Source organism: Ornithorhynchus anatinus, chromosome 10 (assembly GCF_004115215.2).
Source record: "Ornithorhynchus anatinus isolate Pmale09 chromosome 10, mOrnAna1.pri.v4, whole genome shotgun sequence".
Lineage (NCBI taxonomy): Eukaryota > Metazoa > Chordata > Mammalia > Monotremata > Ornithorhynchidae > Ornithorhynchus > Ornithorhynchus anatinus.
Window position 1 is genome coordinate 33,429,676 of NC_041737.1, and position 14,802 is coordinate 33,444,477.

General features: G+C 46.9%; 1 protein-coding gene across 2 annotated transcripts in view; it reads right to left on the bottom strand.

Annotated features, from left to right (window-relative positions):
* Positions 1 to 14,802, bottom strand: part of ZNF277 (zinc finger protein 277) — a 101,810-nt gene that overhangs the window by 34,926 nt on the left and 52,082 nt on the right. For both annotated transcript variants that reach the window (XM_029074235.2, XM_039913343.1), the window contains exon 2: positions 2,828 to 3,029. In XM_029074235.2, the coding sequence (XP_028930068.1) occupies positions 2,828 to 3,029 (202 nt within the window). The remainder of the gene's footprint in view (positions 1 to 2,827; positions 3,030 to 14,802) is intronic.

A 14,802-nucleotide genomic window follows, 5' to 3' on the forward strand; every position in this document is an offset into this window, starting at 1 on the left:
AAGAGAAAGAGAAAGAGAAAGAGAAAGAAAGAGAACAGGGCACTATCCCAATTTTTTTAATGCTATTTGTTAAGCACTTACTATAGATACAAGATAACCCAGTTGGACAATTCCTTTCAGGAGGCCCGATATCACCCTGTGGCTTCATTTCCACAATAGAAGTGACCACAAACTCCCCATTGCTAAATTTTCTCAACAGATATGACATAGCAGTTTACAAACTATCTGCTATAGGAGGGGAAAATTTTGATGCCCCCTCTCTCTGCCACCCCCTTTCAGTGTGGTCATTATGCTACCCTGCGGGCAGTATGCTAGGCATGTAAAGCATGATATTATAAGGAAGTCCAGACAAAGGCCAAACCCAGAGTATGTCTCCAAAGGGAGCCCTGATTCCCCCTGCCATTTGCTCTGGGGCCACTGCATCCCCTTCCAGGTCCCTTTTCACATAGGTACCACTTTGCCGCATGCAGAAGGGGTCTGGGATCTTTCCATTTTTCAACTGTAGTCATAGCACCAGTGGCCTCTCTGCTTTCCCTCTTAATTGCCTGCTCCACACAGCCCTCTCCCCAGCCATTCCTTCCCCAACCCTCCTGGTCGGGACCCAAAAGCTGAATCTGGGCAAAGAAGACAGGGGACTCTCGGTCCAGCTCCCTGGGGCTGAGGTTGGGCCACCCCGAGGTGTCTGCTTTCCTGGTTTACCATCTGAAGCTGGTCTGACTGAATGGTCTGCTCTCTTTCCCTCCCTAGGACTCATGTGAAGGCTAAATCCCACTTATGCCCTCTCCCAAGCCTGTACCTTTGTACCAGAGTGTACTTTCTGCCATAAATAACCCCGCCCTGATCTCAAGAGACCTACACCTGCTCCTTGATCTTCCCTCCACTACTGAGACCCCATTGGGCTTGCCCAGGCCTTGCCTGGCTGTCCGACCTGCAGGCTGGGGCCAGTGACCTGCTGAGAGAGGTTGTTGTGTGGATGATGTCAGCTCCCTGTCACAGGCCCCAAATTCCACAGCTGCATTACTTCCCAGGTCCCCCTAGTCAACCTTTCCAAATGAGGAGATCGCTTTTGGTCAAAAACCTACACTCACTACTGTTAGATGGCCATCCTTGGCCCTAGTCAGACTTTAAGCAAGAGGGGCGTGCTTTCAGACCCTCCAATCAGGTCTTGTTTAAAGGTGACAGGGGAATTGCAGCATGGAAGGGAAGTAAAATAACTACATGACCCAGGAAGCAAAGGGACTTAGTGCCCACATTTTGCACAGGCCACTGGGGCTGGGAGAAGTTTGCCTTCATGGCCAGAGGTGAAAATTACATCTACCTCTGGGGTAGAAGTAAGCCTTTATAAGTATTGGTCTAGACTCTAAACCTCTCTCTGTATCTGCCTGTTGGAGACCCTATTAGACTCAGTCTTTGATTTTCTCTGAGTCTATTTAGAATGTGTTGAGTTTTAATTGGCCAGGTACATAAGGATTTACTTTTAGGATTTATGATTCCAGCCCTGAGGAAAAGTCTTACAGGGAAAGTACACAGGCAATCTGTCAATATTTGTGCATGAAGTTATAACAATTAGTGAATCTTCACTGGAGTCTCCTTTCGTATTCTTTCCAATGTCATTTGGATTAAACATTAGCTGCTGGTCATCAATCTTTCTGGGAAACTATTTCAGCCATGGTGGCCAGGGTTTTGTAGAACTCCCACCTGAATCCTGGCCACACTCACAGCTCCACTTTGTTGTTCCAAAGGTTCTGGGTTTGGGAGAGTTGCTGTTGCTTCTCTTTGCTCAGCATAGGTGAATAAGGAGCCACTGTTCTCCCAAATCAAACAAGTCTAACAGGCCCCTTCCCACTCATTCCCAGCATGAAAGACTGGAGGCTTAGGTGTGTATGGAGGGATGAGGATAATGGCCAATACCACTCACCAGGGGTGACTGCCTCACTGTAATGGGAACTCTTGGCAGAGAATCACTAAACAGGCAGAGGAGATCAAAAAAGCTTAACTGCCGAGTCCAGAGAAGACCAGATGATGAACACCCCCGGAACAGGTTCCACCTTCTCCATGAGGCTACTGAGGGACAGCCAATGGGAAGAGGAGGCACTTTAAGATGAACACAAATAGAGAGAGCAGCAGAGGGCACTATTGCTTGCAGAGACTTAATTCTCACCAGTTGAAGAGATGCTTCAGCAAGGGAACTCACAGAATCCTATAGCAAAGATCAAATAATTCTGAGGAGACAGGCATCAAAGAGAGTACTGACTAAGATGTGAAAATTTAATGGGATTTTGTTTGGTGTTTCCCTTCTGGTCTGGGTGTCTTTGGCTTGTCCTAAACCAGCCATGACCAGCCTCCCTTGCCGACAGAAGAGCCCCCAGACAATCCACCCACCCTTTCTCTCTTGGCTCCCTGAAACTCTCAGGTCCTGACCCACAGGCTCCCTCTGCTCCCAAGCTCTGGAACCTATCATCCACCTTGGCCCTCCCTGGAACAGATTTTTCTTTCCCGGCTTTTCTTCTGGAAGGAATGAACATACATATATACGAGAAAGAGAGAGAGAGTGTGTGTGTTTGTGTGTGTGTGTGTGTGTGTGTGTGAGTTGGGGGGTGGTGTCAGTTCAACACCACATCCCCTCTCCCTCCCTGTGACTTCTCCACTACCCTGGGCCGGGCTCTGCTTTCTCTGGCCAACTCTGGGTTCTCACGGCACCAGTGAAAATCACTAATTTCTAGGCCTTTGTCTAGAAATTACTAAAAATCACTAATTTCTAGGCCTGCCTCTGGAGGAAGAAGTACCTAGCCTTGCCAGGATGGAAGGAAAGAAGGGCAAGACTTACTTTCTGAAATCAGCAATCAACTTGATGTCAGCTATGACCACCTTGTGCTCGAGAATCATGTGTTTCAGCAGTTTGTCTTTTTCGGCTCCAGGATAATGTTCCTCGCAGAAGATGCAGGGCACAGACGTAGATACTTCCAGGGCAGTGGGACCACCTGGACTTTCTGGCAGGGACAGGGGCTCCAAGATACAATCACGACTGTCTGGGGATGACACAGAAAGAGGAGAATCCAAACCTGACTCTGAAGACAGATGATTTCACAGTTCAAGCATCAGGATACTCCTGAAACTACTGACACTCATCAATCAATCATATTTACTAAGCATTAACTGTGTGCAGAGTGCTCAACTAAGTGTTTGGGAAAGCACAATATAACAGAGCTGGTAGGCACAAACTCTGATACAGGAGCTTACAGTCTAGACTGGGGGGACAGGTGGCTTTAAGTAGAATGTTAATCAACTAGGTGTTTGGAAGGCCCTATGGCCAGGAAGGGAGTACAGTTCAGTCAATAAAGGGAGATCCTGTGTGTATGTGACCCAAATTTAAATATGGCCTGCTTCTGGGGTTCCTGACCCAAACCTGAGATAGAGGGTGGGAGAAATGTACTCTGTTCTCCAGATGGCTCCATCAAATCAGTTTTCCTGTTTCTAAAAGGGTTTGTGGTGAGCTACCCACACAGCCCCATTTCAAGACCCCAAATGCCCTTTCCACCACTGCCTCACTTGGAGGACAGTTAAGAGCAAGTCCCTGGCAGGAGGAGTTATCCTGTGGCCTGCTCTTGGGGCATAGAGAAGGCTGGCAGAGAGTCAGGAAATGGAACCATTCTGCTTTCAGCATCAATCAATGGTATTTATTGAACACTTACAGTACGCAGAGCACTGTGCCACTCACTTGGGGAAGTACAATACAACAGAGTTGGTAGACACAATCCAATAAATCAACCCATTGTATTTATTGATGCTTACTGTGTGCAGAGCTTGGGAGAGTACAATATAACAGTTGACAGACATACAACAAGTTTATAATCTAGGTGGGAGACAGACACTAATATGAATGAATTATGGATATGTACATAAGTGCAATGGGGCTGAAGGAGGGGTGGATAAAGGGTGCAAATCCAAGGAGTATGGAGAAGGGAGTGGGAGAAAAGGAAATGAAGGCTTCTTGGAGAAGATGAACTTTTAATTAAGTTTTAAAGGTGGGGAAAGTGATTGTCTGTCAGACATCAATAGCGAGGGCATTCCAGGCCAGTGGCAGGAAGTGAATGAGAACTTAGTAGTGAGGTAGACAAGATCAAGGTAAAGTGAGTAGGTTGGCATAAGAAGAGTGAAGCGAGCAGGCTGGGGTATAGTAGGAGAGCAGCGAGGTGAGGTAGGAGAGGGTAGGGTGACTGAGTGCTTTAAAGCTGAGGGGGAGGAGTTTCTGTTCAATACAGAGGTGATGGGTAACAACTGGAGGTTTTTGAGGAGTGGGGAAAAATGGACTGAACCGTTTTGTAGAAAAGTGATCCGGGCAGCAGGGTGATGTATGGACTAGAGTCAGGAGAGAGAGGAGGCAGGGAGATGAGCAAGGAAGCTGATGGAGTAATCTAAGTTAGATAGGACAAGTACTTGGATTAATATAACAGCAGTTTGGATAGAGAGAAGAGGGCAGAATTTAGCGATGCTACAGGATTTGGTGACATTAAATATGTGGGTTGAATGAGAGAGATGAATCAAGGATAATGCCAAGGTTATGGGCTTGATAGGCAGGGCCTAAAGTGACAGGAAAGTAGGGGAAGGACAGAGTTTGGGTGGGAAGAAAGGAGTCCTGTTTTGGACATGTTAAGTTTGAGGAGTCAGCAGGACATCCAAGTAGAGATGTCTTGAAGGAAGGAGGAAATGTGATACCTCAGAGGAGAGAGATCAGGGCTGGAGATGTAGATTTGATTATCATCTGTATAGAGATGCAAGTTGAAACTATGGGAGCAAATGAGTTCTCCAAGGGAGTGGGTATAGTTGGAAAATAGAAGGGGACCCAGAGAGGAACCATGAGTTATGGGATATGAGGCAGAGGAGAAGTCCATGAAAGATACTGAGAATGAGCAGCCAGAGAGATAGGAAGAGAACCAGGAGAGGATTATGACAGTGAAACCAAGGTTGGATAATGTTTCCAGGAGAAAGGGGCGGTCAACAGTGTCAAAGGCAGCTGAGAATTTGTAGAGGATTAGGAAGCCACTGTCAAGAAGATTACTGGAGACATGTGAGAAAGCAGTTTCCAGATTGGAGGGGGTCAAGGAGAGAACTGGAAGAGAGGCAGTGTGAATAGACAATTCACTCAAGTATTTTGGAGAAAAATGGTAGGAGGGAGATGGGGTCATGGGAGGATTTTTTTTTTTTTAAGATAGGGGAGACACGGGCATGTTTGAAAGCAAAGGGTAAGAAGTCATTGGAGAGTGAATAGTTGAAGACAGTGGTCAGGAAAGGAAAAAGGGAGGGGCAAGCACTCTGATAAGGTGTGACAAGGTGGGGCCAAAGACACAGGTGGAGGGAGTGGATTTTGAAAGGATGCCAGTGACCAACTCTTGAGATACTGCGGGGGAAGATGGGAGAGTTGAATAAGGAGTAGGAAGAGGGAGGGACTAGAGAAGAACAGGGACAATTTTAGGGAGATCACACCAATCATTTTCATTTTCTCAGTAAAGTACATGACTAGGTCATTAAGGGCAAGAGATGCTGGAGGTGGGGAGACAGATGGTATAGCTGGGATCAGAACCTAGGTCCTCTGACTCTCAGGCCTGTGTTCTTTCCACTAGGCCATGCTACTTCCCAGCAGGGTGCACAACACATTTGTGGCCAAAGTGACCACAGCATGGTGCTGCTGTGTGCTGTAGCACCATGACCTACAAGGTGTTTTGTCATCTTGGTGGTTGCTGTTGTCTTTGCCAACTCTATTTTTCATAATTCCTGCTGGCCCTGCCCATCTAGTGGAACCTTTTAGGAAGCAATACTTCAGTGGATAGGACTGGGGCTAGGTCCCAGGTCTCCTGATCTCTGGAGTAATGTCTTTTTGCCAAGCCCAACAGCAGGGCATCCTGAGCTCCTACTATGGAAGACATGTCTAGGTGTCCCAGCTGAAGGACCCCTAGATAATTCCCGCCAGGGAGGATCTAACAACTGAAAATTCGTGATGGAGTCAGTTCTGGGGCCTGGCATGCCAGTAATTATGAAGACAAATGCAATGTTGAGTCATTTTTTATTTCCAAGTAACTCCCAACCCAAAAGGGAAGCGGGGAGAGGGATCCGGCATCCACAAACCTGATTCCAGCCAAACTTCCTCCCCTGCCCCAGCACTTCAGATACTCCCCACTTTCTTGCACATTGGCACACTCAAGCCTGCATTCAATAAGCACGCCAGGGTGTGTGGCATGGTACTGCTCGGCACCAGGGAAGTAGCATGGCCTACCGGAAAGTGTTACCCTTGCCATCCTCAGGCTTGGGCTCCTTGTCAGAGAGGTGAGCCCTAAGCTGCTTCTACCATGGAGCCCTGTGCATAGAGTCTCTGCTGCCACAGGGCATCCCTGGGCTGCCATGGCAGTTTCCCCCCAAACCTGCTTCAAACCGCAGTCTGGGTTGAGCTCTGTGGTGTGGGGAGGGAGATTTAAGCCATGTTGCCACCCCTGTGATCTAAGGTTAGCCCCGCAGCACAGAGAGGGGACTCTGAGCTGTCACCACATGGAGCTGATGCCACCTCTTCCTTCCCCTCCCCTGGTCTCCTCTCATCTGCAGTACACTCTGAAGGCCAGAGGCTTAGAGGCCAGCTGCTTAGGAGTGCCTCTGCAGTGTTCAGCAGGTGCCTCCCTGCTTGCGTAAAGCACCCCGCCATCCTCGGGGCCCAGTCTGATTGTTGGACTGGCTCCAGCAGCCCAGGACCGCTGCCCCTTCCCACACCCTCCCCCGTGCTGAGATGACATGGCAGGACATCTTCAACCCCTGTCCTATCACAACTTGAAATTGACCCTAGCATTCCGGGGTTCCCCAGTGTTTAGGTATTTTAGAGGTGCCCTCTGCCCCAACTGCCCCAGGCCCCAGGTCTTGAAGATGGTGGATCAGGCTGTAAGGTGGAGACTAAGGGTCACTTGGAGAAATAATAATAATAATAATAATAATAATAATGATGTTGGTTTTTGTTAACCGCTTACTATGTGCAGTGCACTGTTCTAAGCACTGGGGTAGACACAGGGGAATCAGGTTGTCCCACATGGGGCTCACAGTCTGAATCCCCATTTTACAGATGAGGTAACTGAGGCACAGAGAAGTTAAGTGACTTGCCCACAGTCACACAGCTGACAAGTGGCAGAGCTGGGATTCGCACTCATGACCTCTGACTCCAAAGCCCATGCTCTTTCCACTGAGCCACGCTGCTTCTCTAAAGGACTTTGAGTGATGAATGGGTACCACTGGAGACTGAAGGATGCCAATTTCCCGCTCAACTGCCAACGAGAAGCCACGGGGACTAATAAGGGCTTGTTCCTATAGGAGCATCTTCCAGAGGGCCAAGGGAAGCTGTGTGAACTTGGGGTGGGTTTATGCAAATGAATGGGTGTGTTAAAACCCCATTTGTGTAAGCACCCCATGCTCACAGCATGGCCTAGTGAATAGAGAATGAACTTGGGAGTCAGAAGGACCTGGGTTCTAATCCCAGCTCTACCACTTGTCTGCTGAGAGACCTTGGACAAGTCATTTACTTTCTCTGTGCTTCAGTTACCTCATTTAATCCCTTTAATCCTCAAAGGCTTAAAACTGTGAGCCCCTTTTGGGGCAGGGACTGGGTCCAACCTAATTTGTTTGTATCTGCCTTAGTGCTTAGTACAGTGCCTGGCACATAGAAAGCACTTAACAAATACCACAATTATTATTAGCCGGATTAACGGCCACGTGCTGAGCCCTTTGGGGAGAGAGTGGGATTAAAGGTGCCTGACTTGGAGTGAGCTGTTGTCTCTGAGTTCTCTACACTACAGCTCTCTGGGAGTGGTAGCAGAAAGAGTACAGTCCTGGGAGTCAGAGAACCAGGATCTGCCATTTTTCTGCTCTGTGACCTTGGGAAAATCACTTAGCATCTTTGTGACTCAGTTACCTCATCTGTAAAATGGGGATTAAGACTGTGAGCTCCATTTGGGACAAGAACACGGACATGGGAAAATCTGATTAGCTCGTATCTACCCCAGTGCTTAGTACAGTGCCTGGCAAATAGTGAGTACTTAAATACCATGGAAAAAAAAAAGACTCCTCAGGATGACCCCATCTCCTCAGCATCATCGCTGCTCCCTGCCCATTTCCATGGGGGCCGCTCATCCCCAGCAGGTCAAGGATGCTACTCATCTTCTAACTCCAGGGCTGACCCTGGGAGGGCAGCAGGGCGAGGCAGCAATTCAACAATTCTCTGCAGCTTGTCTGGAAAGTCACTGACCTGCTAGATGGGTGATTAAAAATAAAATTCACATTCCATGATCCTGCTCCTTACCATCCTAGTCCAGCCCTCCCAAAGCCTGCCCAGCTCATGTTGGGACTGTCACAGCAGCATCTGCATGACTATTCTCCGGGGATCACGGTTAAGGAAGGACCACCTAAAATCTTGAACTTGGCTTCTAGTAGTCCATTATGGACAACTGTGCTTCACTAATCAACTGGGGACTTTTCAAAGTGACAACAGACATGTCAATAGAGGGGACATCATAGCTAAAGTCTACTTGAATCGGCTGTTGGTCACATGTTTTCAGCTGCACAACTTCTCTATGGAACACATTCCATCCGCTTAGAACCTGCTAGCTGAAGAAGGGTTTCCTTCCATTTGTTTGGGACCTGCCCACCACCCTCCAGGTTTATTGAGTCTCCCCTCTTCCTGTAGAAGTGGGATTTGACAAACAATTCTGGGGCACGCCTTTCATGATTTTGTGGATTTTTATCCCGTTCCCTTTCAGCCATCACTTTTCTGAGTCCTAACCAGTGGTGCCAATTTTCCATTGTGCGTGCAGGGATTTTAGGAGGGATGAGGACTGGGAGATTACAGATTTCAGAACCAACAAGCCAGAAAGCCATCATTTTGGGTCTTTTTGGCCCTGATTGAAAGCTTTCAGGTCTTGCACAATTCTGAGATGAAAAAGGTGGGCATCCAGCCCAGCAAACTATTTGGGGGACGGCCCTCATCACCCCCCACCCTCCGGTGGCCACACATAGTTGCTGCTAACTCTTACAGTCTTTTCTTATATAGGCCTCCTCTTGGTCACACTTCTCCATCCTTTCTTCAACTGTATTCTGCCATTCCTGTTACACAGCTACCAAAATTGCACAGAGAGTTACAGATTTTGGTGTGACCACGATTTTACATAGAGGCAAAATTGTCTTTTATTTTTTAAACACCTTCTAGATGAGGGCCCGATTGGTTAGCTTTTGTAGCTGCTAACACACATTCACCTGATTTCTTAGAGGAACAGACATCAAACAGACATCTGAGATCTCTTTCCTGAGTTCTCTGAGCCCATCGTCCTGCAGGGATAATCCGGATTGTTCTCCTTCAGTGCGCTTCCTTGTCCTTGTTCACACTGAAGCTTGCCTGCCATTTCTCAGCCCACTCAGTTGGCTCTGTGAGATCTCCCTGCTGGTGATCCCCATCCATCTGGCATCTCACCACCCAGAATGGCTACGTGTCATCTGCTAACTTGAAGATTTCACTGCACACTCTCTCTTCTATGACTCCCGATGAAGACTGAAGCAAAACTCATCCAAACACTGATTTTTGGGGGACCCACTTTCCATCCTGAAACACGAGTGCATTCTACTGCTCTTTGTTTCCTATCATGCAGACCATTTTAAAACCTTGACTATTTTCTCAATCCCATGATTATGCTCTTTTTAAATTTTTGGCCAAAGTCTTTACAAATCGGATATATTATGCCACTTTCCCTGCCTCTCCTTACATGCATAATGACACCTTGAAAGAACTCCAGCAGAATAGTGCGGCCTGATTTTCCTTCATATAAATTATGTTGTCCTTCCCCAAACAGGCTGCATTTTTCAAACACCTCACGAATTCTAAACTTGATTATCAAGACCAGTAATTTGTCAAGTAGGGAAGTGATAATGGTCAGGGTACCTCTGTAACCTTTTTCAGAGATGGCAGTTACACTGGCAAACTACAGTCCTCTGGTGTGGTGGCCCTATGTAAAGATAGGTTACACACACTCACCAGCAGTTTTTAAATTCCCCTCTGAGTCTTTTCAGGACTCGAGTTGTATGGTCATTTATTTTAATCTAATTTATCAATTTGGCCTTAACCATCCTATCTATTACAATAAAACATTTAGGTGTTTCATCTTTTCATCCCCATGTGCGGCCTGATCACCAAGTGGCCCCATCTGATTCCTTATCTGGCTTCAAATACGGTCAAAGTTTGCCATCTCCTGCAAGATGTTCTTCAAACTTCTTGTTTCCTGACCCTGACACTTCTTAAGGACTGCTTGGAAACCTGTTGTGGGCAGGGAATGTTTCTGTCAACTCCAATGTATTATACACTCCCAAGCATTCAGTGCATATAGTAAGCTCTCACTAAATACCATTATCAACTTCCCTGTTCTCTTAACTCAGATGAGCTTTCCATTTTTGAAAGGGTAACTTTTCCCCTCTGGTGACCTTTTATCCTTTCAGTTAGCCTTGCAAAGTTTCTGTCTGGCCACTGTTTTTTTGTTCAGGGACATAGATTTTAAGCAGACCTATATTTATTTTAATGTCTGTCTCCCCCTCTAGATTGTTAGCTCCTTGTGGGCAGGGAACATGACTACCAACTCTGCTATATTGTGCTTTCCCAAGTGCTCCTTACAATGCTCTACACACAGTAAGTGCTCAATAATATGACTGATTGACTGACATACAAAAAGGTCTTTAAACAGCATCTGGATATCTGGTAAATCTTTTTTGCCAGTTTTTTCTTCCAGCTTTCACAACTTTTCAGTTTCTTTCTCTAAAATTAAACATTTTCAGGTTGGTCCTTTTGGGTTATCTCCTAGGCTAATGGTGCTGAGACCATCTAGCAGAGCTACTGCTCTGAGTTTTCATTCTTGCTTTGTAATCAGTGAGCTGGGGGCTGGGGGCTGGGTTAACAACTGATTAAAATGGACGCATGCACGATGGGGTTCACAAATAGACAGGGAACCTCAAATTCTAAAAAAAGAGGGTTCTACAGTTCTACAACCCCAGCAGGCTACAGAAGAGGTGGGGGAAATCTTGGGAGAGGGGTAAGAGATCAAGGGCACAATATCACAGAGTTGGAGCTAAGGCCACAAGGTGGAGAAATTCCTCAAGTTGCTGAGAATTAAACAATGTTACAGTACATTTTAACTGAAGTTATTACAGGACAATCGATTCATCCTTTATAGTCTCTCCCCACCCGCTTGTCGGACAACTAGCCCATATAAAACAGGTCAACTTACTGTCCAAATAAATACATAGGGCTGGTCAAATGGTGGAAACAGGGGCAAGGCAGGAACTACTGAGACCTGAAATCCCTTCTTGAGTATCACATTCATTCCAGCAAGATTGAATTAGTTTCAGAATGCCCTCTCTCTCCTCAAGACTCCCCTTGGGGCTTGCACGGAAACAGCTTCCATAAGCTGCCAATGAGTTTATCCTGTTTTCCCCAGAATTCCCATTCCCAGAGCCTCCAGCTGCCAACACAGGGACACCCACAAAGCTCCAAGGCAGGAAGAAAAACAAAATGAGCAATGAATCAGCAGACTGCTCCTGTCCAGAGTAGCGAACACCAGTCACAATTTTGGGGGAGAGCAGAGAGAGGTCTATTCTAAATCAATTACTGTTTTCCATCTGGAAAAGGATGAGACTTCAGGTGAAATTGAACAAAAATCCTTCCTAAACAACTCAGAAAAAACAGTCATGTCCAGCAGGAACTTCCCTGCTGCCAGACTATCTGGGTTCCTTTTCCTTTGGCCTTCCCAGCCTGCCAGCTGCAGGACCTGGGGAGGGGTTGGGAGAGGCGGTAGGGAGGAAGAGAAGGAAGAGGATGTAGGAGCACAATGTGCTGGGGGAGGGTTTCCTAAGATTGTGCAAGAGTAATTCTACACTCTGACCGATGGCAAGCTCACATCCGTCTTCCGGCATTTCCTTACACCCATATGTTGGGTAAATACCCAAACGTGCCCATGCACACACTCACATCCGCACATATGAATAATTTCGGTGGTCCTTGCAACAGGCTGGGGTTGCCATTAATGTTAAGCACTCAGGGAAGGGGTGGGCGAGAGCCTGTCTCTCTAGGCACTTCAACAGAGACTTGAGTGGAAACAGCTCTTGACTCGTTGCTTCCTGGGCCCCAGGTCTCCCTCAGGCCTATAGCGGGTTGTATCCAGCAAGAGAGACAATGTTCCAAGGGAACGAACAACCCTACCCCTGATCTACAGGCTGGATTTGGCATCTCCTGGGGTTTCCCTGATCAGCTGTACCAGCTCCATGGTGGGGGGGGGGGGGGGGGAACGGGACTTCAATCCATTAGATTGTAAGCACCTTGAGAGCAAGGATAGTGTCTATTAACTCTACCGTAGTCTCCCATGTGCTTAAAATAGTGCTCCACACAGATAAAGTCATCATCAGTGATTGATTGACGACTCCTGCCCCAGAAGCCCCAGGAATCAGGTCTTACGTGGAAGGACACACTTCCAGACCTGTTTCCCAACACTGGGCCAAGAAACTCAGGGGCCAATGGGCTGGAATTCCCAGGCCAGCCCAGGAATGGCCAGGCTTTGACTAGCAGCCACAGAGGATGGATCTCAGTTCCTTTTTACATTGATTTAGACTAGCACTCTTGGATCAATCACTTTAACTGGACTGGCAGCCCCACAGAGTACTTGAGGACAGTTTGAACCATCTAGGGGGAGAATGCTGCCATGACAAAGGGAAAATGAACAGTGTTTGACCCATAGTAAGTGCTTAACAGATACCATTTAAAAAAAAAGAATGGACGAGGCAACAACATAACTCCTAAACCCAACCCAGCCCAACACTCTGCCTATCCAATGTTCCATGTGACCTAGGATCGCGCAAAACTAAGGACATCCAGATTTCTGGCTGCAACATGTTTGGGTTTCTATCTGTTCCCCCAAAATGTCCAGCATTCAGCTAGCCTTCCTGGCCTTCCTTCCTTAGTCCACACTGCACTGGGAATCTGAAGGGCAGTGGATAATAAGCCTATGATCTCAGTTGTGAGCTGTTGATTGGCTGAACTCTGGATTCCCCAAGGTGCCTTACTTTACAATCATCTTGATAGTTAAACAAGACAGCCACCTGCTGCCAACATTGACTTCAGAAGATGATGGAGTCCAGAACTTTTAGACTGTCTCTTAAGGGCCTGAGAAATCAAACATCTGCTTGTTTAGGTAGCGGTGTAACTTGAGGGTTGACAGAAATGCAGAATCCAAAAGCTCAGGGCAGGTTGGAGCAACTCCGGGGCTGGGGCTTGGGCTTTGGTTGTTCAAGAGGATGAGCCAAAAGGCAATTTGGTCTTGAGAAAACTGCAAAGACTATGAAGTGACTGCAAACAAATACCCACAATTCTTTTGGGAGCATTCGAGAGGGCTTACAAGGGCATGTTGGTAATGCTTTCTCCATGTGTATTCATCCCCAAGGGAGAGGAAAATCAAGACAGGAAGAGGTAAGGCTTAGTCCTGGTTGAACTGGGAATTTATTTTCTTTTTAAACACCATGTGGCCCAGTTATTAATTTAAAACTGACAATCACCTGCTTGCCATAGGCCTGGTGCTGGCAGGGTCCTCAGTGGTTACACTGGACCCAGCAGCCTTGACCAGCCAGAGTGACCAGTAGCACAGTGCACCAAGCTCATGCGCAGAATGATGACCCAATTCAAGCCCCTGGTCTTGCTGCTCATCTGGCTGTACCCAAACCATGGAATTCAGCAGTTTCCAGGTCAGAATTCAAGGTCTGGGTCATGAGGGTGGGACTGACTACTGTTCCAGTAGGCCACACCCAGACTAGGGATCTTTCATCTAGCTAGGGCAGGCAGTGGGAGTAGATTAAATAATAGAAACACTTCCTGCTGGAGTAGTCCTACCCTTCAATTGCATCCCCCAAGGACAGAGTTTGCATTCTGATTCCACTGTTGTAAATGTCTGTGTCTCTCTCCTCTACTTATAAGAGTATAAGCCCCTTGTGGGCAGGGAACAGTCTTAAGTTTCTGTTGTAATTTCGCAAGTGATGGCACTAGTTAAACTGGCTCTCAATTAATACCTTTAGTACTGCTACAACTATATTTGTATATCCTACCAATGACCCCTTGTCGACATTCTCTTTTGGGCCTGCAATTTCTTCCCCCTTCCTATTCAACAGTCCATGATTCTCCCGATCTACAAAACCCTCCTGAAGTCATATCTCCCCCAAGAGGTCTCTCTGACTACATCCTTTATTTCCTCTATCTTCCCCTCTGTGTTGACTATGAACTTGGCTGTGTACGCTTTAAGCCCTTGGACACTCACCTCAGCCCAATACTTAGGTAAATATTCTTATACTCTATTTCCCCTATGCCTAATATGCTTTAATGTCCGCTTACCCCTATATGTATTTTTTGTGGTATTTTTTAAGCGTTTACTATGTAACAGGCACTGGGGTAGATACAAGATAATCGGACTGGACACAGTCCCTATCCCACATAGGGCTCATAGGCTCAATACCCATTTTACAGGTGAGGCAAAGAGAAGTTAAGTGACTTGCCCAAGTCATACAGCACACAAGTGGCAAAACTGGGATTAGAACCTAGGTCTTTCTGACTCCCAAGCACATGTTCTATACACTATACCATGCTGCTTCCCTATAGACTGTAGGCTTCCTGTGGGCAGGGATCACCTCAACCAACTCTGTTGCATTATAGTTTCCCAAGTACTTAGTACAATGGATGGTGTATGCATGGTGTATGCATGG